At 37.3% G+C, this 25,444-nt stretch overlaps 1 protein-coding gene across 2 annotated transcripts in view; it reads left to right on the top strand.

The window, feature by feature from the left end:
- The first annotated feature begins 223 nt into the window (after window positions 1–223).
- C4BPA (complement component 4 binding protein alpha) overlaps window positions 224–25,444 on the top strand; it is a 41,652-nt gene continuing 16,431 nt past the window's right edge. The window contains exons 1-6 of one of the 2 annotated variants that reach the window (XM_032644053.1): window positions 224–299; window positions 8,723–8,874; window positions 9,843–10,028; window positions 10,725–10,824; window positions 23,620–23,705; window positions 23,877–24,071. In XM_032644053.1, the coding sequence (XP_032499944.1) occupies window positions 268–299; window positions 8,723–8,874; window positions 9,843–10,028; window positions 10,725–10,824; window positions 23,620–23,705; window positions 23,877–24,071 (751 nt within the window). In that variant the 5' untranslated portion in view covers window positions 224–267. Of the gene's footprint in view, window positions 300–8,719; window positions 8,875–9,842; window positions 10,029–10,724; window positions 10,825–23,619; window positions 23,706–23,876; window positions 24,072–25,444 lie in introns of both variants that reach the window. The other variant, XM_032644043.1, reaches the window with a different exon arrangement.

Here is a 25,444-nt window from a genome sequence, read left to right as displayed (position 1 = left end):
AGGGCTAGTGAAGAGGAAGGTGATTAGATAAACACGGTTGCTTTACTTATGCTGTTAATCATTCACTGAGCCAGTAGGGAGTCTCTGCCTATCCATTTCTATTTGGCCATCCCTGAACAGCCAACCACATGGCTGGAATTCAGGGACTTTTTGGTGGAGCAATTACTAGCCAGCTTCAGGGTGTTCTGGTAAACTCTTACCTGGGGATGAACTAAGCCTATTACAGAACAAAGCAGTTTTCCTCACTTACAAACTACCCAAGGCACGATGACAGAGTCTTCTTCCTCGGCTACCTGCAGGTCAGTGGAGTATCCAGGGCACCTTGAGGGAAAGGCTGGTAGTTTGGCCCTTTAAGGAATACAAGATTAGAAGGATAATGCAGAGACCAAACTTGGGGGTGTTTTCAATAGAAATCTTTTCAGGGATACTGCATTAGGGGACAGTGTGACTTGGAAAGTACTTTTAACCCTTACTGAGCCTCAGTTTTCTATTATAAATAGGGGAATAATAATGCATAGTAATAAAATACACTGAAGCAAAAAAGAAGTAAGAAGTTGCTCTTATTATTGCATCTAAAAGTTGAGTGTGTTTGTTAATCCTTTACTACCTCTCCACGTAGGGCAGCTGAGGCAGGATGTAAGCCAGGTGTCCCAACAGGAGTCACAGGAGACCTGGTTTTCAGAGTCTACATTCTGAAAATTGGTGCAATTTCCTTTAGAGATTTTATTAACCCCTCTACATCTCCTCCACCACTGATAGCAAAGACCTTTAGATTTAATCATAAGGAGGATATTGGTCAGCCTCCAGTTAGTTTCTGAAGCTAGAAGCCTTTATTGTCCTCATCTCCTTTCTCTTCCTCACTTTTTGAATCTGGCAATGTTGATTAACTTCACTTCTTGAAATTCCCTTCTCCCTTGGTTGGGCAAGACGTAGTACTTCTCTGGTTTTAGTTTTAATTCTTCAACCACGCTTCTCTTTGCTGACTCCTGTTCTGTCCCCAAATGTAGTACTAAAGGAGAATACAAAGTAGAGTGCCCAGAAGAGGAAGAAGCATCAAAGAAGTTTTGTATTAAGTGTAGAGATACATTTGAATATAATATGGGTACAGAAGGAAGGAGCTGATAGAGAGATAAAGAAATTCTAGGAAAGAAGAGAATTTTGTGGAAGCAAGTTCTTTCTGGAGTCTGAAAGTTATGTGATTGAGAGTTCAGGTGTAAGTCAGGAGACACTCCACCTGAGATTGGAGAAAAATTAATTCTTTCCAGAGGTATCTGAATTTTTAAAAAGGGAATTTAGATAAAAAATACATTGACTTAAAAAGTAATCTCTAATGGGAGGAGAAATTTGGAGGCTGAGGATTTTCCCTGAGCCTCTCAAATTGTACTGCCTTGGCAAGTGCCAATGGCATTTTTCATAAGAGACCCTCCATGGTGACTATAGTTCTTGAGCCGGTTTCATTTCTATATGAATTTAAAAGGTGATGATGGGGCTTCCCTGGTGGCGCAGTGGTTGAGAGTCCACCTGCCAATGCAGGGGACGCGGGTTCGTGCCCCAGTCCGGGAAGATCCCACATGCCGCGGAGTGGCCTGGGCCCTTGAGCCATGGCCGCTGAGCCTGCGCGTCCGGAGCCTGTGCTCCGCAACGGGAGAGGCCACAACAGTGAGAGGCCCGTGTACCGCAAAAAAAAAAAAAAAAAAAAAAAGGTGATGATGTCATTGAAATAAGAGGGCATTTGCTAGGGAGGTCTTAGATTTTCAGTGGGCAATTACAGAATTCTAGGGTTTGTAGGGAATAGAAAGATAATCCAAGTTTAATGTCATCATTTTAAGGATGAGAAACTGAGATCTGAGGAGCTGATGTAGCTTCTTCAAGATCACAGAAATTGACTGGTATTGCTGGGACTCAGATTCAGGTCTCCTCAGCTCACAAGTCCTAGGCTCCATCTCCATTCTCTGGTTTGCTGAGTCCTATGCTGGCTCTGCTGAGGGACCACAGTGGGTCATGATGATGAACTGTAAATGCTACACCTGGCCCACTGAGCCACTGCACATCCTGAGAACTAGTAAGGGAAGTTGAATCACTGAATCATCTCTTCAAAATTTATAAAGCACTTCCTACATATTATTTCATTTGGTCCTCAGTAGGTATTTAGTCATTCTCACTCTGAAGATAAAACAAAATTAAATTTCATTTATTCATTCTCACTCTGAAGATAAAACAAAATTAAATTTCATTTATTTCACATTTATTGGATAACTACTATTATGCCAGTTAATATTGGGTTAGAAAGTGGAAGGCTGAATAAACACCTTCTTTGTCTCCAAGGGACCTATAATCTAGTACAAGAGGCAAAAGTGAATAGTTACAATACAGTGTGGTGTTACAATGAAGGTATCAGCAAAGTATTAGGGAGGCATAGCAGAGACTTATATTTCCTGAGGAGAGGGTTGGGCAATTCTTCACCAAGGAGGTGGCATTTGATCTGGAAAGTGCATCACGGGGAGGCTGGAGGTAAGAGTATTCACGTACAAGAGACATCATACAGTAATGCTTGAAGGTGTTTAGAAAGTTCCGGGATATGTTTTGGGAAAGGTAAGCACTTGCATGGGGTTGAAGCGCAATGTTTTAGGTGAGCAGAAGTAGAGGGAGAGTTGGGAGAGTTGTGGGGACCTAGAGAATTGGGGACCATGGATATTTTTAAGTAAATTGGTTTTTAGGAATATAACTGCATCAACATGGAAGGTGGCTTACAGTTGTTGAAGGCTTTTGCTGTGGTGGAGGGTAGGGTGAAGGGAACTAGGAGAACATAAACCAGGACTATGGAAGTGGGTATAAGAGAGAATGACAGATTCTAGTGTTGCTACAGCCAATGGGACAAGACTTGGTGACTCTGAATATGGAAAGGTGGCAAGCGAGAGGAGGCTAGGATGACTCAGGTTTCTAGTCTGGGAGATTGGATGATGATTATTACCTTAGCTGAGACAGAAAGCAAAGGTGAAGCAGTGTGTTGAAAGGAAGATAGTGTGTTTAGTTTGGGATATGTTGGATTCAAGGTGACTGGGAGATACAAATGAAGCAGTTGGAAATACTGAGCTGAACCTTGAGTCGTATTATAACAAATTTTGAAAAAGGGTTTTTGTTTTGGTTTGGTTTTTGCTTAAATAAGAAATCTAAGAAGTGGTTGCCAGGAACTGGGGGGTGGGAGAAACATGGAGAGGTTGGTAAAGGGATATAAGTTTTCAGCTATAAGATGAAGAAGATTTGAGGATTTAATGTTAAACATGGTGATAACACTGTATTGTACAATTGAAATTTGCTAAGAGAGTAGAACTTAAATGTTATTTCCAGAATAAAAAAAGAAGATACGTTTCTATGTGGAATCTAAAACAAACAAACAACAACAACAAAAAAACCCAAAACAAGTTTATAGAAAGAGACTTGTTGTTACCAGAGGTGGAGGGTGGGGGTGAGGTGGGGGGAGGAATTGGAAGAATGTGGTCAAAAGGTACAAACTTCCAGTTATGAGATAAATAAGTGCTAGGCATGCAATGTACAACATGATGACTACAGCTAACACTGCTGCATGATATATAGGAAAGTTGTTGAGAATTAATCATGAGTTCTCATCACAAGGAAAAATCTCTCCTTTTTATTTTCTTTGTTTTCTTTTTTTAAATTTTAAGTGTTACTACATTAAAATATATATATATATTTATTTATTTATTTGACTGCATCGGGTCTTAGTTGCTGCACGGGGCATCTTTGTTGTGGAGTGTGGGCTCAGTAGTTGCAGCACGTGGGCTCTCTAGCTGTGGTGCTCTGGCTCCGGGTGGTTGCCCCAGGGCATGTGGGATCTTAGTTCCCCAACCAGGGCGCGAACCCACATCCCCTGCATTGGAAGGAAAAGTCTTAAATGCTGGACCACCAGGGAAGTACTCTTTGTTTTCTTTTTATTGTATCTATATGAGAAGATGGACGTTCGCTGGACCTATTACGGTAATCATTTCTTAATATGTGTAAATAAAATCTTCATGCTGTACAACTTAAACTTATGCAATGATGTATGCCAATTATTTTTCAATGAAACTGTGGGGAAAAGATAAATATGTGATGTGATGGATGTGTTAATTAATTAGATGGGGGAGCAGGGGGAAATCCTTTTATAATGTATACGCTTGTCAAATCACCATGATGTACACTTTAAGTATCTTACAATTTAAGTATGTCTCAATAAAGCTGAAATTAAAAAAAAAAAAAGAAATCCAACAGTCAAAAGTTTTAATTTACATTCAGGATTTCAAGTGAAGAAGAAAGTGTAACAATTTATTTTTGGATTTGCAAAGAAAACGCACAAGTATTTATAACTTTCAAAAACAGAATAGTTAATTTAAATATTATCCAAGACAAAAAATAATTTGCTAAGATAACCAGTCAGAATTATAGACTTTTCCAGGGTTGAAGACTATGCTCAAGTGGCAGAGAAACAATCTCCTTTGTTAGATATAACATTTGCAGGTCAATTTTATGATGTAGATATCTGCTTTTCTGCAGCTTCAGGGGAAGAGAAAATAATTCCTTCTTATTTTGCTGAGATTTCTTTCACCGACTTTTAGAAGTCATGAGGCTCAGCACAGGAATTTTCTAATTACCAACAAGAGTAAAGGAGGCAGGCCTGAATGGCTCAAAATTGACATGTGGTAAGTAATAGGGCAGAGTAAGATTTTTTTTTTTTTTTTTTTTTTTTTTGGCGGTACGCGGGCCTCTCACTGTTGTGGCCTCTCCCGTTGCGGAGCACAGGCTACGGAAGCGCAGGCTCAGCGGCCATGGCTCACGGGCCCAGCCGCTCCGCGGCACGTGGGATCTTCCCGGATCGGGGCACGAACCCGTGTCCCCTGCATCGCCAGGCGGACTCTCAACCACTGCGCCACCAGGGAAGCCCCAGAGTAAGATTTTTTATTAACAATTGAGTTTATGGAGCATGTATGTTTCTGCACTTACAGGAGACAACGGGGCCCAGAGGTCTGTGAGTGATTCATGGATGATGGTCAAAGTCATGGGGTGGATGAGTTCCTTCCAGGAAGACATCCTGGTGAGGGAAGAATAAGCCCAGGATGGACCCCGCCGTGGGTGCCAGCTTTGCTGCTCTGGGTGCGACACTGGGTTTCACTGTTATCACGGGCCACAGTGAAGACCTGACCAAGACTCCTGGCCCAAGTCCAGCGTGTTTTCCTGTTCACCAGGGCTTAGCTAAAGTTCCCTGGAATTGCAGCCATTATAATTTTATATCATTATCATGATGATGTTTTGACTCTAGGAGTTCTCATTCTGTCAGAATCATGTTCCAACACCAGTTCTGTCACCCTTTTCCTTAACGTTTCTCATGAATTTTTACTATGTGCGGTCCATGCACCAAACCAAGCCCTCTCAGCAATTCTGGGAGACCTGTGTAGTTATTTTTATTTTATGAAAAAGGAAATTGAAGCTTAGAGGAGCTTAGAGGGCTGAGTATCTTGCCCATGGGTACACAGTTCCCATGTGGTGGAACCAGGTTTGAACCTGCATGGCCTGGGTCTGATTCCATGCCCAGGGTCTGGCCACATACTATCCTGCTGTGTCCCCAGCACTGTGTCTGTGGCCCTGTTACAAGACTGCATGATGTGAATCCCTCACCGCAGGGTAGGGTCTGTATGTGTGGCTGCCTTTTAGCTCCTGTCATAATCGGTGGTGTTTGTTTATTCCTTCCCTCCTTACTATCCTATGTTTTATGGTTGATGATATGATAACTTCGGGTTAAGGATGGGGAATAGCTGAGAGTAAAATCACTAGGGTCTGTTCTTATTAAGATGTGCCTTTTTTTTTTTTTTGCGGTACTTGGGCCTCTCACTGTTGCGGCCTCTCCCGTTGAGGAGCACAGGCTCCGGACGCGCAGGCTCAGCGGCCATGACTCACGGGCCCAGCCGCTCCGCGGCATGTGGAATCTTCCCGGCCCAGGGCACGAACCCGTGTCCCCTGCATCGGCAGGCGGACTCTCAACCACTGCGCCACCAGGGAAGCCCAAGATGTGCCTTTTTAAAAAATCAGCTAAAATCTGACCTTGACACAGCAAACACTGTAGGAATAGATATGGAACAGTGTTATTTTTCTTTAAAACATATTTTAGCACTAGGTGCTTTTGAGTGTAAATTCAACAAACATTTATTGAGCCCTTTGAATGAGGCACGGCACTAGGTACCATGTAGGGCATGATTAAGAGCCCACCTTCTGACTTCAAGGAACTTATGGTCCAGTGGGGAAGACAGACTTCAGATGTCAGTTAAGCCAAGTCAGAATCAGAGTTATAAACACTCAATTGTAATTGGAAGTTGGAGTCTGGTCTGGAGGGTAGGAGGGGACATTGGAGAAGGGACTGCTAGAATAAGTAGGAATTAAAGAGGCAAGTGTGAGAGGGAAGATGATACGGGCAGGGGTAGGAGGTAAGAAAGTGTTTGGAAATGTCAGGGATCCAGGGTGTCCAGACCAGCTGGATTATAACTAAAAAGTTAATCACTGGAAACCAGTTTGGTGAATGCCCATTCCTGAAGGATCAGTTCACTGAAATCGATCTGTTGAATTTATCACATTATCAATCTACTTAATGTTGTTCTAAGATATATTCATTTTGAATACATTCAATGATTATAAATATTCTTTTTGAACATAGCGAATGAGTATGTTCTTTGAAGCAGCATTTTCAGTATTTTTGTTACCTGCAACTGTCTCCAGTCTCATGAGACTGCTAGCACAGAAGGAGTAGAGACTAGAGATCAGGATGGAGGTATTAGGAAAAGAGAGAGGGGGAAACAAGAAAGGGGCTCAGAACCCTGGTCCTGGCTCTTCTCAATTCATTCAGTACAAATTCTGCAAACATATTTTTAGTAACCAATGTATTTGATAAATTGTTCAACAGGTTAAACTTATTTTTTGGTGGAATTGTTCTAGTGGCCATGTCCAGAGCTCATGGGATAGGATGTACGTGGGGTGGAGTTGCCCACAACTGACAGCAGGTGGAGGACTGAATGTGAGAACTGAGTTTTAGAAAGATAAGTTTAGATGAGTCCTTGCTTAGTGAAGAAGTTGGGGCCCTCCACATAGTGTGAAGGGCCACTATGAACTTTTTTCCCCTTAGTCTGGGACAGAAACATCTTTGAGGGAAATACTGAGGGGACTCCCTTTATCTAAATGGATATGCAATTAGTATGAATTATGGACACATGTGGAGCATAAGAATCGTGTGGATCTAACAGAAATATCAGAATAAAAGGTGAAATTTAGTATTTCATTGGGACTTAACTTCATATATTCCTTTGAGGACAGAGACTATTTCTAATGTAAATTTAAGGTATACTGTTTATTTCCAGCGGGAACAGGAGTGTGGTGAAGAGAAAAACATCCTTCATGATTTTGCTTTAAATATGTCTTTAAATAGTCTGATTAAGTAATGAAAGTACATTTGTCCCATATATTTTTATTTTTGTTTATATATCTATATATATCTACATATATCTATAGCTATAGATAAAACGATTTTTTTCCAAAACTGCAAATTGCTTGGTTTATTGCCTTGGTTGACAGTTGTCATGAGGAACTCCCAATGTTATACATACTGATCCAACTCTTTTTCTCTATCTTATCATTTTCTGCTTTAAAGATTTTTTTGAACTATTATTATTTTAATAAAAAAATATTTTTGGCTGCATTTGGTCTTTGTTGCTGCGTGTGGGCTTTCTCTAGTTGCGGCAAATGGGGGCTACTCTTCTTTATGGTGTGCAGGCTTCTCATTGTGGTGGTTTCTCTTGTTGTGGAGCATGGGCTCTAGGCACACGGGCTTCAGTAGTTGTGGCACACGGGCTCAGTAGTTATGGCTTGCAGGCTCTAGAGCATGGGCTCAGTAGTTGTGATGCACGGGCTTAGTTGCTCCGTGGCATGTGGGATCTTCCTGGACCAGGGATCTAGTCCATGTCCCCTGCATTGGCAGGAGGATTCTTAACCACTGCGCCACCAGGGAAGTCCTGTTTTGTTTTGTTTTACATTTGTTTCCTTTTCTCTAACTCCTCTGCTGTTTCCTTGGTCAGATCATCTTTGTGGCTCACCTGGCCAATCACAATTGTCTTCTTAATCAACCTCTCCATTTCTCCTCTCTGTTCACTTCAATCTATCATGTATGCATCCACTCTAGTGATCTTAAAGCACAATAATGTGTCACTCTAAGGACATACTAAAAACAAATAAAGCAAAACCAAAATCTAAACAACAAACAATGGCTCTTACTCCCCAAAGAATAGTGTCCATAAGTTCCTAACCTTGGCCCTTACAACCCATTCAGACACACCTATGAGCTGCCTCCTACTTAACAACCATCTCCAACACCTTACTTTGCAGCCAAATTGTAGTGTTATCTACTGCTCCCCCAATTTGCCCTGCATCCATTTTCTAACATTTACAGCATACCTGACTCAGATTCATCCCCCTCCCATCTCTCCACTTGGAATTAATCTCTCTTAAGAGCAGAGTGCTTCTGCAGAGGTTAACACCCACTGTTTAGTGTTGTAACATTTGTGCACCTATCTTTTCTTTCACTCTAGGCTGTAATTTCTTCAAGACATGGATCCCATAGTATTGATCCTAGTGCTTTATGACAAATAGGAATTCAATGATTGTTTATTAAATTGAGTTTTTTCAGCAGAAAAGTGTCGGCGAAGCAACAGAGAGCTCCAGTTATGATCCCTCATAGAAAGGGGACAATGGCATCTTGGCCTTTCTCTGGACCCTGGAGAGTCTCTGATCCAATTCTGTTCCAAGTGACCTTGGTTGCTGCTCTGTTGGCTACTGTTCTTGGTGAGTAATAGGGAGACAAGTTCAGATTGTCAACAAACATTCAAGATCATCTACTCATTCACTTTCAAGACTAGCGGAGAGCTGATTAAGCTTTTAGCAGAAATCCAGCTTCAGCAACAAAGGGTTTATTTGATCAGAAGTTTGGAATTTATTTGGAATTCTGAACTTAAGGGGATTTGGAATTATTTAGAATATAGAGGGAATTTGCTTTACCCATAAAAGAGTCCATTTTCCCTTAGAATTTCTTCTCCAGGAATTTCCAAAACTATTTGTCCCCAACCAAGACTTGAAACAAATCTGTATTATCTGTCAGCCTGACTAAACAATCTTCACTGTCTGTGGGTTTATCCAGAATGGACAGGGGAAGTATATTATTCTACTGTGGCTCCTGAAAGGTAAATCAGCCCTATAGTTCATTCTTGCAGGCAAAGCAGGATGAAGATTTTTATGCTTCAAGGGCTCTATATGTCTCCCTTCAGATTACTCAAAATCCAAAGGGTACAAAAAAGTACAAATGAGAAATGTTATTCTCATCCTTCTCCCAGCCACCCAGTTTCTGTTCCCTGAGTCAACCTATGTTACATAATGTTATTATTAATGAAATAATGTTTCTGTTGAAGGAAATTGTAGGACATCTGGATTTGCATGGATATATCTGAGTCAGCAGATATGGGGAAACTGATAGGCTGATGAAATCATGTCTGCCATCCTTTTAAGTTAAATCATCTCATTTACAGGAGAGAAGGGGTGAAAAATTTATGGCTTTTATCAGGATCATTGTCATTAATCAACAAACATGTATTACTAATTACTCACTGGATTCACTGAACAGTGGGGATAATAGGAGTTACTATTTTTCTTGATTAGAGGAGAAAAGAATGGTTCCTGCTCTAAAGTAACGCTACTGAAATTTTAAGATGCTGTGTCCCAAGCTATAACTTTTGGTGTTTTGTCATTTTGGTGTCCAGGCAATTGTGGTCCTCCACCTTATTTACAATTTGCTTCTCCAATAAATGAGTTGAATGAGACAGAGTTCGAAACTGGAGCTACTCTGAAATACAGCTGCCGCCCTGGCTACAGTAGGACAAGTTCAAGAAGTTACTTTATTACCTGTGACTCAACAGGCAGTTGGAAATACAGGGAATTCTGTGTCAGTAAGTATGAACATTTATTTTTCTTATTTGTGCTTTTTACTTCTTTGCAAATTTATCTCAGGAACTAAGCTTTATGAATGCAAATGAGTGTCTTTGGTCACTAAGAAACAATTCGGTTTGTCAGTTACTGATTTCAATGTACACATGTGTGCCACTTTTTGAAAAACGTAAACAAACAAATGAATAAAACAAAAAAATTGGGAGCCACCTAGTTGCATTGGAAAATGTCTATCCTTTACAATATATTCATTAAGAAATTTTTTTTGGAAGTGAACTACAAATTCAATTTTAGTACGTTGAGAACTAGATTCACTCTATAAAATTATAAAAAGTTATGTTGCTAGAAAATGGCAATGCAGTTTTCAAAGAAACCTCACCCCAAATATATGCTGTGTTTGGAAGAAGATGCTGTGATTCACTTAGTTGAGAATAAATTCTGTGATGTTTTTCCAGTAGTAGGGGTATACACACACAATCTATACTTTTTTTGTTTCTTTTGTGACCAAGGACATGCATTTTGAGTGGCTTAAGTTCAAAGTACACACTGGAGATGTAGAATGGAGCTTAGCTCCCTGGTCCATGTGTTAACTCCTGGGCCATAGACTTCATTACCACAGTGATCCATCAGCTCTCTTTTCTAATGCCATATCCATGAGTACATGTAATCACTAATCATCATTTTAATTTTTCTCTCAGAGAAACGATGCGGAAACCCAGGAGAATTACTTAACGGGCAAGTGACAGCTAAGACAGATTATTCTTTTGGATCACAAATAGAATTCAGCTGTTCAGAAGGGTGAGTGAGAGGCAAGCTAGAGACAATACTTTTCTTTTAAATTAATTTTTAAAAAATAGCTAATGTATTCATATATTAAAAAAAAGATATGAAAAGGTATACATTGAGAATTCTCACTTCCAGTCCATTGCCATTGCACCATTCCTTTCCATCCTTAAACAGGGATCCACCTTTACTGGCTTCTTATGTACCTTTTCAGTGTTTGCTTTTACATATACAAGCTAAGAAATTAGTATATATTTTTATTTTGCACCTTTCCAATAAGAAAAGTAGTTTTGAATCTTGCTTTATTTTTTACTTACCAATATAAACAGGAGATATCTCTATGTTTGTGCATAGAGAGGTCTCTCATTAATTCCCTTTTACAACTGCATAGAATTTTATTGTGTGATGTATCATGGATTAGTAATCTCTTTGATGGATCCATGAATATTTCCAATCTTTTGCTGTTCTAAACTATTCTCTAATACATAACCTTGTACATATAAGTCATATCTGTAGGGTAAATTCCCAAGGTGGGATTCCTGGGTCAAAGAATACATATATTTGAAAATTTGAAAGTTATTTCCAAATTGCTCTCTGTAGGAGTTACATGGTTTTGCAGAGTATACAAATGTCTGTCTCTCCATAAACTTTCCAACTAAGTGTGCTGTCAAACTTTCAAACCTTGTAAAAATTTTGAAAAATTTCCTATTTTAGAGGTAACAATGAAATCTTACTATAGTTTAAATGTATACTTCACTTATTCTGAGCAAAATTGAGCATATTTTAATATGTTCAAGAGATGTTTACACTTTTTGTGAATTACTTGGCATGTACTTTGCCTCTTTTTTCTATTAACCTGTTGACCATTTTATTCTTAATTTCTAAGATATATATGTACACATATTCACATGAATCTATGTGTATTAGGGTTTAGAACTTGTTTCTGATATGAGCTGCAACTTTTTCCCCAAGTATATTATTTTTCTTTTGACTTGGCTTTGGTACGTTTTTTCTTGAAGAGAAATTTCTTTATGTTGTCAAATTTATCAGTCTTCCTTTTAAAAAGGCTTCTGAATTTCAGGTCTTAATTTAAAAGGTCTTCCCAAATACAAGATTTTGAACTATTTGCCTAGATTTCTTCTACTGCTTTTTATGCTTTCATATTTTTTTAATATTTAAAGCTTTGATCCATTTGGAGTCATTATAGAGTATACAGTATGAGGTACATGTCCCAGTCTGTATTTTTCCATATGGCTTTCCTATTATCCATACATTATTTATTAAAAAGTCTATCTTCAATTTACTGATAGGAGAGTGTCTTTTGATACTATATGAAATTCTTATATATATCTGGGTTTATTTCTGGACTTTCTAGTCAATGCTGTTGTTTTGCCTATACATTAATATACACATTTCACAGTCATCTACTTACTGATGTTTTATAATATGCTTTAATGATAATATGGGTAGTCCTATCTTATTACCTTTCTTTTCTAGGATTTTCCTGACAATATGTATTTGTATATTTTTCTATGTGAACTTTAAAGTTAGGCATATTTAAAAATCAGTGTTGGACATGGAGGCTAAACAATACATTGCTAAATAAACAAGAGATCACTGAAGAAATCAAAGAGGAAATCAAAAAATACTTAGAGACAAATTACAATGAAAAAACAACGATCCAAAACCTGTGGAATGCAGCAAAAGCAGTTCTAAGAGGGAAGCGTATAGCAATACAAGCCTACATCAAGAAACAAGAAAAATTTCAAATAAACAGTCTAACATTACACCTAAAGGAACTAGAGAAAGAAGAACAAACAAAACCCAAAGTTAGCAGAAGAAAAGAAATAAAGATCAGAGCAGAAAAAATGATATAGAACAAAGAAAACAATAGCAAGGGTCAATAAAACTAAAAGCTGGTTCTTTGAGAAGATAAACTAAATTGATAAACCATTAGCCAGGCTCATCAAGAAAAAGAGGGAGAGGACTCAAATCAATAAAATTAGAAATGAAAAAGGAGAAGTTACAACAGACACCGCAGAAATACAAAGCATCCTAAGAGGCTACTACAAGCAACTCTATGCCAATAAAATGGACAACCTGGAAGAAATGGACAAATTCTTAGAAAGGTATAAACTTCCAAGACTGAACCAGGAAGAAATAGAAAATATGAACAGACCAATCACAAGCACTGAAATTGAAACTATGATTAAAAATCTTCCAACAAACAAAAGTCCAGGACCAGATGGTTTCACAGATGAATTCTATCAAACATTTAGAGAAGAGCTAACACCCATCCTTCTCAAACTCTTCCAAAAACCTGCAGAGGAAGGAACACTCCCAAACTCATTCTATGAGACCACCATCACCCTGATACCCAAACCAGACAAAAATACTACAAAAAAAGAAAATTACAAACTAATGTCACTGATGAATACAGATGCAAAAATCCTCAACAAGATACTAGCAAACAGAATCCAACAACACATTAAAAAGATCATACACCATGATCAAGTGGGATTTATCCCAGGGATACAAGGATTCTTCAATATATGAAAATCAATCAATGTGATACACCATATTAACAAACTGAAGAAGAAAAACCATATAATCATCTCAATAGATGCAGAAAAAGCTTTTGACAAAATTTAACACCCATTTACGATAAAAACTCTCCAGAAAGTGGGCATAGAGGGAACCTACCTCAACATAATAAAGGCCATATATGACAAACCCACAGCAAACATCATTCTCAATGGTGAAAAACTGAAAGCATTTCCTAGAAGGTCAGAAATAGACAAGGATGTCCACTCTCGCCACTGTTATTCAACATAGTTTTGGAAGTCCTAGCCACGGCAATCAGAGAATAAAAAGAAATAAAAGGAATACAAATTGGAAAAGAAGAAGTAAAACTGCCACTGTTTGCAGATGACATGATACTATACATAGAAAATCCTAAAGATGCCACCAGAAAACTTCTAGAGCTAATCAATGAATTTGGTAAGGTTGCAAGATACAAAATTAATGCACAGTAATCTCTTGCATTCCTATACACTTATGATGAAAAATCAGAAAGAGAAATTAAGGAAAAAATCCCATTTACCATTGCAACAAAAAGAATAAAATACCTAGGAATAAACCTACCTCGGGAGACAAAAGACCTGTATGCAGAAATCTATAAGACACTGATGAAAGAGAGTAAAGATGATGCCAACAGATGGAGAGATATACCATGTTCTTGGATTGGAAGAATCAATATTGTGAAGATGACTGTACTACCCAAAGCAATCTACAGTTTCAGTGCAATTCCTATCAAATTACCAATGGCATTTTTTACAGAACTAGAACAAAAAGTCTTAAAATTTGTATGGAGACACAAAAGACCCTGAACAGCCAAAGCAGTCTTGAGGGGAAAAAATGGAGCTGGAGGAATCAGACTCCCTGACTTTAGGCTATATTACAAAGCTACAGTGATCAAGACAATATGGTACTGGCACAAAAACCGAAATATTGATCAATGGAAGAGGATAGAAAGCCCAGAGATAAACCCACGCACCCATGGTCAACTAATCTATGACAAAGGAGGCAGTAATGTACAGTGGAGAAAGGACAGCCTCTTCAATAAGTGGTGCTGGGAAAACTGGACAGCTACATGTAAAAGAATGAAATTAGAACACTCCCTAACACCATACACAAAAATAAACTCAAAATGGATGAGACCTAAATGTGGGACCAGACACTATAAAACGGTTATAGGAAAACATAGGAAGAACACTCTTTGACATAAATCACAGCAAGATCTTTTTTGATCCACCTCCTAGAGAAATGGAAATAAAAACAAAAATAAACAAATGAGACCTATGAAACTTCAAAGCTTTTGCACAGCAAAGGAAACCATAATCAAGACGAAAAGGCAACCCTCAGAATGGAAGAAAATATTTACAAACGAATCAACAGACAAAGGATTAATCTCCAAAATGTATAAACAGCTCATGCAGCTCAATATTAAAAAAACAAACAACCCAATAAAAAAAGTGGCAGAAGACGTAAATAGACATTTCTCCAAAGAGGACATACAGATGTCCGAGAAGCACATGAAAAGCTGCTCAGCATCACTAATTATTAGAGAAATACAAATCAAAACTACAATGAAGTATCACCTCACACCAGTTAGAATGGGCATCATCAGAAAATCTGCCAACAAGAAATGCTGGAGATGGTGTGGAGAAAAGGGAACCCTCTTGCACTGTTGGTGGGAATGTAAATTGATACAGCCACTATGGAGAACATTATAGAGCTTCCATAAAAAACTAAAAATAGAATTACCATATGACCCAGCAATCCCACTACTGGGCATATACCCAGAGAATACCATAATTCATAAAGACATATGCACCCCAGTGTTCATTGCAGCACTATTTACAATATCCAGGTCATGGAAGTAACCTAAATGCCCATCAACAGATGAATGGATAAAGAAGATGTGGTACATATATACAATGGAATATTACTCAGCCATAAAAAGGAACAAAAGTGGGTCATTTGTAGAGGCATGGATGGACCTAGAGACTGTCACACAGAGTGAAATAAGTCAGAAAGAGAAAAACTAATATCACATATTAATGCATATATGTGGAACCTAGAAAAATGGTATAGATGAACTGGTTTGCAGGGCAGAAATAGAGACACAGATGTAGAGAACAAACGTATGGATACCAAGGGGGGAAACTGGTTGGGGGTGGTGGTAGTGTGATGAATTGGGAGATTAAGATTGACATATATACACTAATATGTATAAAATGGAAAATAAGAACCTGCTGTATAAAAAATAGATTAAGTTAAATTAGAATAAAAGAAAAAAATCAGTGTTGGATTAGCTTTTAACTTAATTTTAGGAGAATAGATTTTTTTTTTTTTTTTTTTTTTTTTTCAGTACATGGGCCTCTCACTCTTGTGGCCTCTCCCATTGCGGAGCACAGGCTCCGGACGCGCAGGCTCAGCAGCCATGGCTCACAGGCGCAGCTGCTCCGCGGCATGTGGGATCTTCCCAGACCGGGGCACGAACCCGTGTCCCCTGAATCGGCAGGCGGACTCCCAGCCACTGCGCCACCAGGGAAGCCTGATTTTTTTTTTTTTTTTTTAAATGTTGAGTCTCCCTTGACAAGAATATGTTATTGTAGGGAAGGGAAAACTTTCCCTTTGCCCTCTTAGGGTCTCTGACTAGGCTTGAGAATTAAATTAACATAGATTAATAGGAGAAAAGTATATCAATCTTACTTTTATACGTACATGGGAGCCTTCACAGGAAAATGAAGAACCTCAAAGTGGTTAGGCCTAAGTGCTTCTATATTAGATTGGTGAAAGAATAGTAATTGTGGAAAAGTATCAAAATATATAGGGAGACTAAAGGGAGATAAGCATTATTTTTAACAAGGCCTTCAGTACAGATTTCTCTGTGAAATCAATACTCCATCTCTGGTGACAAAAATGTTCTTTCCTCCTGGTATAGAAAAGGCATCTTTCACTTGGGAGTTTGATCTGCTTTCAGGAAGAAAAGGGGAGGTCAGGAACCTCTTCTTGCATCTGCTGATTTTCAGGTGTCTTTAGCTGAAAATAATCCTGATGCCAAAGTGGCCTATTTTGGGGTGGCATGTTCTGCCCCATTCATTTTAGTGTTTTTCTCTTGTTTCTTCAGGAATGTTTCAACATTATCTTAACATAGATTTTGCATTTCTTGAAGTGTTTGAACCTAGGCATTTTATTTTTGCTATTTTAAATTGGGTCTTTTCTTCCATTAAATATTCTAATTTTATATATATATATATATATATATATATATATATATATACTATTGATTTCTGCATGTTAACTTTTTGAATTCTTTTATTATTTATAATAGTCTTACAGTTGAATTCTCTTGGGATTACCCAGTTTGCAATCATATCCTCTGCAAATAGTGATTATTTTACCTCTTACTTTCCATTTTTTATGTTTCTTTTATTTTATTTTTCTTATCTATTTATATCAGTTAGTTATATTAGTCAGGACTCATTCAGAGAAATAGAAATATAAATAATATTATATCTGTTTCATATATAAATGTATATAAAAAAACCCAACCAGTTAGGGTTAGGGTTATATATACATAAATATAAAATAAAGGATTTACTACAGGAATCTGACTTGATACAGTACTGGCAGCTGGTGAAACAGTGTAGAGGAGGCTGTTTCTTCTATGTTTGCTAACGTGGCCTGAGGTCCGCAGGGCAGGCAGTCAAAAAGGGAAGGTGAATGTGAAGTGGGAGATGCAAAACCAAAATGGGACCCACATGGTTGAGTGGAGTATAGACTGGAAGTCACAGTATGGATTAGAGTATACCCATGAGTATTGACTGGGGTTCACATTGTTCTTTCACTGCCTCTTAGCCTTCAGCTTCAAAGATGGGAATGTCTTGTAGAAGCTGTTGCCCTTCCCCACAGTGCTAACATACTTGGATCAGGAGTTGGAGTACATGAAGGAGGACATCCTCCAGGAGCTGGGTTTGCTGTCGTCCTGGCTGTGCCCAATGCCAACAAGGTGATAGCACAGAGAAGCAACAATATGTGTGAACTGCAGTCACGTCTTGTGCTCTGCTCTGATCTTTCAAGCATATACAGAACTTGGGTATTAATTCACTTCCATCGTCTCTTATGGACAACACTAACTTGGCGCTATGCATGGAAGAAAATTCTGGAAAAAGTAATTTCTGCTTAGTTAAGTTGACATAATTTGAATCAACCAGGGTCCATCCCTTGTCAAATTTGGTATTTATATGCACTTGTTTTAACCATACTTAGCTTAACTTCCAGATAAAAGCAATAGCAAAATTATGCTTCCAACTTACATAATACAACTATACCTCATAAAACTGAAAACATGCTAACTCTCTCCCCCAAAGACGATCCTCTTTAAGCAAAGTCATACCTCCCTGTTGATATCCTGTAATTTAAATACTGAGATATAAGCTAAACTACTATTAACACATCTTGTTTAGATGTTAGAGGAATGAAAAAGTAAAGAGAAAAAATTTAATTTAGACCAAATCTATTCATATGAAAATAAGAAAGAAATGTTTATAACTATTATGGTTCTTATTTCTGCAACTGGTCATGTGGTTGTAGTTAGTATTTATAACTACCTGCTTCTATTACTCATTCCATATCCACTTTACCCTCAGTCACCACTTCATCTGATTGTGGTTCCTTGCGTAATGGGATCACCTGAACTTTTTTTTTTTTTTCGGTACGCGGGCCTCTCACTGCTGTGGCCTCTCCCGTTGCGGAGCACAGGCTCCGGACGTGCAGGCTCAGTGGCCATGGCTCACGGGCCCAGCCACTCCGCGGCATGTGGGATCGTCCCGGACCGGGGCACGAACCCGTGTCCCCTGCATTGGCAGGCGGACCCTCAACCACTGCACCACCAGGGAAGCCCTGAACTTTTATTCTTGAAGGGTCTGGGCCATTAGCAGTCCTGCCTGTATTGGGTTGTTATAGTTTTCATTGACTTTAATTAGAGGGCATGAAAATAGTACAAAAAGGTGCCCAGGAAATCTCCCTGCATTCCAGACGTATACATCATCACCTTTGTTGCTTTTAAGCAACCCAATTTCCCATGGCTAATCAGGATTAATCACCTCAGTCAGGAAAGTAACACCCTTCTTTGTCTGTTTATTCATTTGCTTGAGGAACCAGACTTGATGAGACCCAAATTCAAGTTTAATTTGCCAGGTAATTTGCCAGATAAAATACAGGATTCCTGGTTTAATTCTAGTGCAAGTATGTCCCATGCAATACTTGGGGCATGCTTATATTAAAAAATGTTTATTGTTTACCTGAAATTCATGTTTAACTAGGCATCCTGGTTATTTATTTGCTAAATTGAGCAAACTTAGTTTAATGGAACTTTTGCTGTGTTAAATGGTAGAAGCATTCCTCCATTGGTTACTAAGACTTCTGGACTAACAGAGAATATTACTTGTATTATTTCTACTTTTTAGAATTTGTTAAGGTTTCTACATTTTAGAATATTATGTACTTCATAATATATAATCAATTTTAATTGATATTCCATAGGCACTTGAAACGAAGTTACATTGTTTACTCTTAGTATACAGACTTTGATATATACATAAGAGGTATACTTTATTTATTAGCTCTTTTGAATCTTTAATTATGCTTTCCTTTATATATCTCAAGCTTAAAGATAAGAATTAAAGTAAATTAATTTCATAATTATTTAATATCACAAAAATTCTTGATAAATAATAGCATACTTTTCTTATGTCCCATGTATTTTCCCATTGCGGAGCACAGGCTTCGGACACGCAGGCTCAGCGGCCATGGCTCACAGGCCCAGCCGCTCTGTGGCACGTGGGATCTTCCCGGACCGGGGCACGAACCTGTGTCCCCTGCATCGGCAGGCGGACTCTCAACCACTGTGCCACCAGGGAAGCCCCGACCCATGTATTTTTTTTATTAAAATTGCTACTACATTTTTTGGTACATAAATATTTATAGCTCTTCACTGCAAATCGAAATCTTTAACACCTTAATATGCCCGTTTTGTGTAATTTAAGGATCTTGATTCTGATGTCCAGTTCACAGGATATTAAAACCAGTATCCCTTATTTTCTTTTTGTTTGCATTTGCTTTATATAACTTTGCCCCTCCTTTTGTTTTTAACCTATCTGAGGTACTTTTAGATTTGTCTCCTGTATACAGCATAGAGTCGAATTTTGTTGCAACTAAAAGGTCTTTTTCTTTCAAAAGGAGACAAGTCCAATTACATTTATTGATATTAGTGATACTTATAGGTTTAATTTTCTCATATTATTTCATATTTTGTATTATATATATATGTGCAGTTATATATATATATATATTTAGGAGAGTTCAAAATTTGATTCTAGTGGTTACCTGTATATAATTATTATATCTTTATATAATTAGATATACGTTTAAATACCTTCTTTATTTCTATCTTTATTTTTAAACTTGTTCCTTGTTATAAGTAACAGTAAACTTATCTTGTACTCTCTCCTTCCCTCCCCACCCCTCTGTCTTTTCAACCAGTAAATTTATGTCATTTGTATTATCTTAGTGTTTACTTTGTATTCAACATTAATGTTAAGTACTTATATATGTCTATAGCTTGATTTTACTTCCAGCACTTACAGATGAGGCAATCAATGAGTTTGGTTTTTTTCCACTCTGTCCCTCATCTCCTTTTCTTTTTTTTTTTTTTTTACAATTATCCATTTTATTTATAGGCATTTACTTATTAAGGAAAGATACTAAAGAGCACTAGACCAACTGTGAAATCACTTAGAAAGTTCTATGAGAGCAGAAACCATATGGACTATTTCCATTTCATCCTACCACCACTATACTCCCCCCAACTCAGGACCTGTGGCTTAAAGATTTTTTTTTTTGCACACAGAGGTTATTCTAAACATAGTGATTGCAGACTGCAACAACAAGGCTGTGACTCTAGACTCTTACTCCATGAATACATCATGGCTTTTTGTTCTCAAGATATATTACCAAGATGAAATGGCCTAAATTGTTTATATATTACAATTAAACCCAACAATCACTTTGCATTGAGAAAGCCAAGTAATTTTATATTAAATAGTAAATAGGCTTAAAATGACCTTTGGGATTGGAAGGGCTCAAACTGATAAAATTGAAAGTTACAGCCTATCTTAGTGTCCCATAATCTCTTAGGATTATTCAAAAGCAATGCTTAAGTATACATAGTAAGGGAAATAAACAATTATAGAGAAAGAAGAGAAAAAATGAGTGTGGTTAAAAGTTATCCTACATTAAAAGAATTTTAATATCCTGCATTTCATGCATCTGTAATGAAACCACAATTTTGTAGGTGTTTCATTCTTTTAAGATGAAAAGGTTTTTAATATATATTTGGACAAAGAATGATATCTATATCCATGTATCTATATATCTATATCTCATATAGATATATGTGCTGGTTTTTAAATGAGTAAAGATAAGCTATATTGACATAGTGAAGAATGTGCCAGTTTTGGCAATACAGAAGGACTGAATAGAAAAAGCATTTAAATTTAAATCAGTAAACTACACTTCTGGTTCTAACACAAACTGTGTAATCCTAAACAGATCAAACTAACTCTTTGTAGGTCCTTTCCTTCTCTGTGTTTCCCACTCAGAGAAGTTCCTTTAGCATTTGTTGTAGAGAGGGTTTGGTGGTGCTGAATTCTCTTAGCTTTTGCTTGTCTGTAAAGCTTTTGATTTCTCCATTGAATCTGAATGAGATCCTTGCCTGGTAGAGTAATCTTGGTTGTAGGTTCTTCCCTTTCATCACTTCAAGTATATCATGTCACTTCCTTCTGGCTTGTAGAGTTTCTTTTGAGAAATCAGCTGTTAACCTTATGGGAGGTCCCTTGTATTTTATTTGTCATTTTTCCCTTGCTGCTTTCAATAATTTTTCTTTGTCTTTAATTTTTGCCAATTTGATTACTATGTGTCTCAGCGTGTTTATCCTTGGGTTTATCCTGTATGGGACTCGTTGTGCTTCCCAGATTGGGTGGCTATTTCCTTTTCCATGTTAGGGAAGTTTTCGACTATAATCTCTTCAAATATTTTCTTGGGTCCTTTCTCTCTCTCTTCTCCTTCTGGGACCCCTATAATGTGCATGTTGTTGTGTTTAATGTTGTCCCAGAGGTCTCTTAGGCTGTCTTCATTTCTTTTCATTCTGTTTTCTTTATTCCATTCTGCAGCAGTGAATTCCAACATTCTGTCTTCCAGGTCACATATCCATTCTTCTGCCTCAGTTATTCTGCTATTGATTCCTTCTAGTGTAGCTTTCATTTCAGTAATTGTATTGTTCATCTCTGTTTGTTTGTTCTTTAATTCTTCTAGGTCTTTGTTAAACATTTCTTGCATCTTCTTGATCTTTGCCTCCATTGTTTTTCTGAGGTCCTGGATCATCTTCACTATCATTATTCTGAACTCTTTTTCTGGAAGGTTGCCTATCTCCACTTTATTTAGTTGTTTTTCTGGGGTTTTATCTTGTTCCTTCATCTGGTACATAGTCCTCTGCCTTTTCATCTTGTCTATCTTTCTGTGAATGTGGTTTTTGTTCCACAGGCTGCAGGATTGTAGTTCTTCTTGCTTCTGCTGTCTGTCCTCTGGTGGATCTCCTATTTTTGTTAATTATATCATCTCAACTTGTCAGAGCACATAACATTTATATTTCATTCAGTCACTCTTAACCACACCTTTTTGTCTTAGATCTGCATGCTCAGTACTATCAGTTGTTTTTTGTTTTTGTTTTTGCTAGTTTCTCCTGTAATCTCTGGGTTGGCTATAGTTTGTCCTCTGGTGATTTCCAAGGAAAAGTCTCTGAGTAAAAATTACTGTTGAATTATTGCAGCTTTAAATACTGTCTGAGGCTTTGCTACTTAAAAGATAATGTGGCTGGATATAAAGTCCTTGGCTCATACTTTCTTTTCTTGAATATCTTATAGATATTGCTGTGTCTGTTTTTCTGGAGGATGTTGCTTTAGAGAACTCTGGGTTTTTTACTCTTATATGTGACTTAGTCTTTGCTTGGCTGTCCAAAGATATTCTGTATCTTTTAAATCTAGTAATCCTACTCTTAGTTGTTTTGATATGGACAATTTGGTTCAATTTTTCATTGCTATATGGTGTACAATTTAAAAATGTAGATTAAAATATTATTTTATTTCTGTAACACTTACCAGAAATATATCTAAAGATAGCTATTTTGTTCTGTTTTGTGTTCCTTCTTTAGGTTGTCCAATTAAGTATATGTTGATTCTCCTATGCTTGTCATATATATCTAACATTTTTTCTCCACTTTTTGGATATTATTGTTTCATTTTGTTTGATTTTCTCATGTTTCTCTTACTGTGTATGGCTCCCAAGAGGGAAAGTGAGAAGATTCAGAACTAACATCCTGTTGGAACACCAAAGTGTTCCTATTGGAGTAACCAAAAACAACACTTTTCACTTGATTTCCTGGCTAGGTTAGAAAAATTACATTTTTAAGAAATTTCAAGATAAAGAAATGCTTAATTCTTATTGTAGTTTACCTTAGTAAAATTACTATTAAATTATCATTAAAAAGTTATTAGTAAATAAATTTCAGGGCCTCTTAGATTGCTGAAGGTAACATTTATATTCGTGTTCAGTCACATTATAGGTTTATTCCTTGATAATAGTACAATTTGAAATTGTACTAATGATGCTTTTTTTTTTTTTTCTGTAACTCATATGGGGTAGTAAAACAAACTGAAGAAAGCTTAGGACGTGTCAAGAGCCATAGAAATGGGGGGTCATGAAGTGGGAGTTAATGGTGTATGAGAGAGGGCAAGCATCTGGACATCAGGAGGTGGCAAAGCAGAGGACAAGAGAGTTTGGCGCCAGTAATCTGGCTGGTACACTCATCCAAAGAAAATTGCAGAACACACTCAAATGAGTCTTTTACTCTACATTGTCCTGCTTGAGCTCTGAATGAACTCCATGCCTGATATCTAGTCAGCGTCCAATAATAGATTACAGAATAAAAGAACAAGTGAACACACACATCTCATTGCAGTGATAACATTTTACAAAATGGAGTTCTCAATAGGAAATGTTACCTGAAAAAACATTATTTCTCCATTTTTAATATTGAGTAATAAATCCATTTGTTCAGACTCCTTTATTCAAATTAATTTATAGTAGGAATAATTCCATTAAAATCTTTGATCCTATCTTACTCAGGTATATCTTAACTGGCTCAGCCACTAGTTTTTGTGAGATCCAAGATAAAGGAGTTGGCTGGAGTGATCCTCTCCCCATTTGCGAAAGTAAGTAAAGACTTTTTTTGACTTGCCTCTAAACCTAAACCATGTTATGTAATAAAACTCCTGTGCATCTTTGCTGCTTCTTATACCCTTCATTAGAATTTGCATCATGAATGTTAGATTTGTAAGGATGCTTTCCCTAATTATTTCTTCCTCTTCACTCACTCATCTCAGTTGTCAAGTGTGAGCCTCCTCCAGCCATCAGCAATGGGAAGCACAATGGTGGAGATGAAGACTTCTACACTTATGGCTCTTCTGTCACCTACAGCTGTGACCCTGACTTCTCAATGTTAGGCACAGCCTCCATTTCTTGCAGACTGGAAAATAAGACAATAGGTGTCTGGAATCCAAGCCCTCCTGTTTGTAAAAGTAAGTCATAAAGATGAATTTTGGTTTGAATTTTTTGTTTAAAAGAAAAAGGAAGGTAAATGTATTGGGGGAAGTGAAATGATTCAAAGACAAACTAATTATTGCAATGATGCAGTCATTTTTTTGGTAAACTGCTGCTTATGCATGACGTACCAGTATGTGGTAATAAATAACACTGATATCTCATTGGCTTTGTGAAGTAAAAGGTTTTTTTTTAAATTAAAGTATCAATATAATTGACTCACAATATTATATTAGTTTCAGGTATACTACACGGTGATTTGATATTTTTATACAGTACAAAATGATCACCACAAATCTGGTTACCATCTGTCACCTTACACTATTACAATATTATTGACTATATTCTTTATGCTGTATGTTACATCTTGAGATGTATTTATTTTATAGCTGAAAGTTTGTACCCCTTAATTCCCTTCATCTATTTTGCTTTGCACCCCCTTCCGCCCTGCCACTTCCCTTCCTTGTGGTGACCAACAATTTGTTCTCTGTATCTATGAGTCTGTTTCTGTTTTATGTTTGTTTTGTTTTAGATTCCACACATAATTGAAATCACGTATTTGTCTTTCTCTGCCTGACATTTCACTTAGCGTAATACCCTCTAATTCCATCCATGTTATTGCAAATGGCAAGATTTTATTCTTTTTTTATGGTATATATATATATATATATATATATATATATATATATATATATGGCACATCTTCTTCATCCATACATCTATTGATGGACACTGTGGTTGCTTCCATATCTTGGCTATTGTAAATAATGCTTCAATGAACATTGGGGTCACATATATCTTTTCAAATTAGTGTTTTTGTTTTCTCCAGATAAATAGTAAGGAATGGAATTCCTGGATTGTATGGTAGTCCTATTTTTAGTTTTTTGAGGACACTCCATACTGTTTCCCATAGTGACTATACCAATTTACATTCCCATCAATGGTGCACAAGTGTTCTTTCTTTATCCGCATCCTTGCCAACAGTTTTTATTTCTTGTCTTTTTGATAATAGCCATTCTGACACATGTGAGGTGGTATCTCATTGTGGTTTTGATTTGCATTTCCCTGGTGATTAGTGACGTTGAACATCTTTTAATGTGCCTGTTGGCTATCTGTATGTCTTTTTTGAAAAAAATGTCTATTCAGGTCCTCTGTCCATTTTTTAATCAGAGTTTTTATATTGATTTGTATGCATTGTTTATGGATTTTAGACATTAGCCCTTATTAGATATATCATTTTCAAATATCTTCTCCCATTCAGTAGGTTGCTTTTTTGTTTTGCTGTTGGTTTCATTTGCTGTGTGAAAGCTTTTTGGTTTGATGCAGTCCCATTCTTTTTTTTTCTTTTTTT

This window comes from Phocoena sinus, chromosome 1 (assembly GCF_008692025.1).
Source record: "Phocoena sinus isolate mPhoSin1 chromosome 1, mPhoSin1.pri, whole genome shotgun sequence".
Taxonomy (NCBI): domain Eukaryota; kingdom Metazoa; phylum Chordata; class Mammalia; order Artiodactyla; family Phocoenidae; genus Phocoena; species Phocoena sinus.
This window is presented reverse-complemented; position numbering and strand designations above follow the sequence as displayed.